The 3,709-nt window shown below is 41.1% G+C and overlaps 1 protein-coding gene across 1 annotated transcript in view; it reads right to left on the bottom strand.

The window, feature by feature from the left end:
- CRYL1 (crystallin, lambda 1) overlaps window positions 1-643 on the bottom strand; it is a 62,000-nt gene extending 61,357 nt beyond the window's left edge. Inside the window, exon 1 of the mRNA XM_009890648.1 lies at window positions 550-643. Within this exon, the coding sequence (XP_009888950.1) occupies window positions 550-643 (94 nt within the window). The remainder of the gene's footprint in view (window positions 1-549) is intronic.
- Between the last annotated feature and the right edge of the window lie 3,066 nt (window positions 644-3,709).

Raw genomic sequence — 3,709 nt, 5'->3', positions numbered from 1 at the left:
CGCTTTCCCTTCCCCGACGGGGAGAGAGCCCGCCCCCAGGCGGCGCGGGGAGCGGCCGGCCCCGGCCGGGCGACAGAGGGTCCCTGTTGCCCACAGGCTCCCGGTGCCCTCCTCCACACCTGCACAGGCACAGAGAGGTCTCCCCGTCCCCCCTCACCTACCGGCGCCTCTCACCTGGGCCGAGTCCCGGCTCGCCTCCTTCCCCTCCTCATCCTCCACAGGCGGTGGGGGGCACGGCCATGACACCTCCTCTCACAGGATCAGCACAGGCTTACCCACGTGCACTCGACGTGCTGGCGGCACTGCTGTGGCCCCCGTGGAAAAGCAGGCCCTGCGTGTTCACCCTCAGGCTGCACCAAGAGGTAGGCAGGTCAAGGCAGTCACCAGTGGGCTGAGGGGCAGGAGGTGAGCCTTTGCCCAGCCAGAGGCCTGCCTGGTATACCCACCTTGGGGCGGGACAAGGCCAAGGTTGCGGTATAAGCCAAGGTTCTACCCTACCATTGTAAAGGGTATACCCCCATGGCTGCTTAATAAAAGGTGTTCAGGTACCCTCAGAGGAGCTCCCGATGAAACTGAGAGTCTGGGCCTTAGGATTCACAGCCGCCTTTGAGGACCCAAAGACCCCCATCACACAGACCGCCATTGGCCAGAGACAGTACGAGAATACATCAAACCTCATTGCTCTCTATTTTTTGACAAGGGCACAAATGAATTCCAAAGTAAAGTTCAAATTTGAAACTAATTCCATACTTTTTTCACATTAAGCAAGGCCTTATTATTCTTTAAAACACTTCATCCTTGAATTCAGAATTAAAAATATATTTTTGCTGTCCTTGGTTTTCATAGAAAAACTTTAAATAATTGTGCAAAAATGTGACATTACAATGTCAACATAATTCTTTAAGCTGTTCTACAATATCCCCTGTTCCTGCTGGCATGCTGCATTACTCATTTTTTCTAATTCTGTGTAGTTCCTACTCATCTGCATATGGCTCTCTAATCTTGCTGGATATTCCTGAAAAGAAGCAAAAGTTAACATTTTAAATGCTTACTTGTTTTCAAGGATTATATTAGGGTACTCTTAATATAGCTGAGAAATACTTGCAAGTTTTCTTGTGCTTCTGGCTTTCCGAAAAAAAAAAAAAAAATTAAGTTGAAAATTAATACCCTTGTTCCCAGAATAAATGTTTCATAGTTACTGATGAAGTTCAGCGAACCTTTGTTTGGCTATAATTTGAACCTTTGTTTGGCTATCATTTCTTCTAGTTTCCAAGAAAAAAAATGAAAGACTTACATAACCACTTTGTACATCCACCCCCCTCACTAGCAATTTGCTTATTCCAACCACATTCAACAAGGAGACAGCTCTCAAAAGTATAAATTCCTAAAGACTTCACAAAGACCGTTCAGTGGATAGCAGGTGGAAAACCAAACTAATACCTCCTTGACGTCCCATCCTGAACACCACCTATGTAACCTGAGACCTGCCAGTAGCTAGGAAATGCAGGTGGAGCAAACAGGCCATAGCTGGGCCACAGAAAGATTGAAGGTAGCAGGACAGAAGGGTGCAGAATGCCATGCTGCTCACAGCTTGTGTAGGCTGGCATAGAAAGCATCGTTTTATGATTTTAGCAAGTACCAATTTTGCTCCATTGAACACTAATTCAAAATGGCACGACTTGGCACGTGTTACTAACACAAAGACCTTTGTAGCCAAACCATAATTGCAGCAATCAATGTATACTTATTTTGTGTACTCAAGTTTTTACTTCAAAGAAAAACAAATGAGTTCCTAGAACATAAAACTAATGTCTCCTCGGCTTTGGAAACATGGTTTTTAGAACAAGTTCACCATCACTCCCATTTAGAAGTACTTACAAAATTATTTTAATAGTCTTCAACCTCCTGAGATGTGTATTCATAACTTAAGTTGCCTTAAGTAATAGACTGTTAGGGAGAAAAGCCATTACAGATAGACAAATGGATTCAGCAGAATTAAAAGCTCGGTTAAACTGTTCAGGAGGGGGTTGAGAGCTAATCACAGTTGTGATAATAGCAATTACAGGGCCTTTAAGTTCTGTTGGTGAACAAAACAAGAGGTCTATGGCAACGAAATCTGAACTACATTATTATCATCCATATATTAGTGACAAAACTACATAATTCTGCACTGGTAATTTGATTAGGGTATGACAGCAGCCATATTCCCCATTGCTTGTGGTGACCAGACACACTGATGAGTCCAAACTGAATAGATCAAAAGTGGAGAAAGAGAGGTTTGCAAGAAGAAAGGAAAACATAAAGAATTAAATTCTTGTAAGTGTAAAGGAAGAAAATATGATATTTTAAAAACAGAGCAAAATTTCATTTTTGTCTAATAGCATAAGAATTTTTAGGCCCACTACTTGCAGCCTCCACGAGTAAGGGACAGTGATTCTCCTCCCTCTTCTGCAACTCACATGGGAAGGACAGAAGGTACCCTCAGCCCAAAAATATCAAAAACCTATAACCAATAATACGGTGAAAGGTCCTGGGCTCCATTAGGGAATGAAAAGTAGGGCTCATCCTGGCAGCAGGAGAGGCCCAAGTGGAGCAAACATGCACTTACCAGCATATATATTATTTCTTCTAAATCCAACAGCAGTAGGAGCAGGCTTGACTTGACTTGTGCTGGGAGCTGCAAAGTTGATCCCTCCATGTTTTTAGTCTCTTTCTATTGAGCATGCTCCTCTGCTGCCCCACGTGAGGAGCTGAAAACTGCTACTGGCTGTGGAGAGGAGGTGGGTTTATTGCAAGGGAGGAGCAGGATGGTATAAAACAGTCATGGAATAAACAAGGGGAAATAACTAGCATTAACTGTGAGCCACAGGGAGGTGGAATATGAAGATGTGAATTCCCCCTTGCAGAAAACAAAGGAATTGCATGCTTCTGAAATGCAATGTCCTAGCCTGAGCTTTTGGCATGGGATGAAAACAGAGGCATAGTTCACACTTGTTATGTATTAGATTGGTTTAATACATTACTTGGTCACCAGAGCACCCAGAAAGTACATTTCTTTTGTAATGGACTATGGTACATTGGTACTATGATCCTAACAGATCAGAAAACATAATGCCTTAAAATGATAGCTTTAATAACTTCATTCCTATTCTGTAGATTTCTAACTAATGGTTTGCATACTGTAATTATAACTAGTGATTATATTAAAATTATGCTACAATTAAAATAATTTACAATTAATATAATTTTAATTATTGCTAGTAGTTCATGCAGTTAATTTAGGTGGGCTTTCACAGTGCAAATGGTCTGATGCAAATGCTACCAATGTTGTTAAAATGCTGCTTCTTAAAGAACCTATCTGCAGGAACTGGACAGTAAACAGTAGTAAAATAGATACTACAAAAACATGATTCAGCAAAACTGATGGAATTATATCCTTTAATAGTAAAAATACCTGTTAACAAGATAATTTTCCTGTTGCAAATGTATTTTAAACACAAACTACAACATATACATTATTCATAACATATGCATTATTCATAATGAGGTTCTTCCATTTATTTTGTTTGTTTTCCAATTGTACGTAAATTGATTTATTTAGTTGCTTTACTAAATGCAGACTATATAGTAAATTGATGTTTAGAGCAGAACTATACTGAATATTTTCTGCCTTTAGAACTGCTCTGAAATAGCTCTTTGAAAAGCTAAG

The sequence above is a fragment of the Charadrius vociferus genome, unplaced genomic scaffold, assembly GCF_000708025.1.
Source record: "Charadrius vociferus isolate BGI_N301 unplaced genomic scaffold, ASM70802v2 scaffold278, whole genome shotgun sequence".
NCBI classification, from domain to species: domain Eukaryota; kingdom Metazoa; phylum Chordata; class Aves; order Charadriiformes; family Charadriidae; genus Charadrius; species Charadrius vociferus.
The sequence above is the reverse complement of the archived record's forward strand: the minus strand, read 5'-3'. Positions and strand labels throughout refer to the sequence as shown.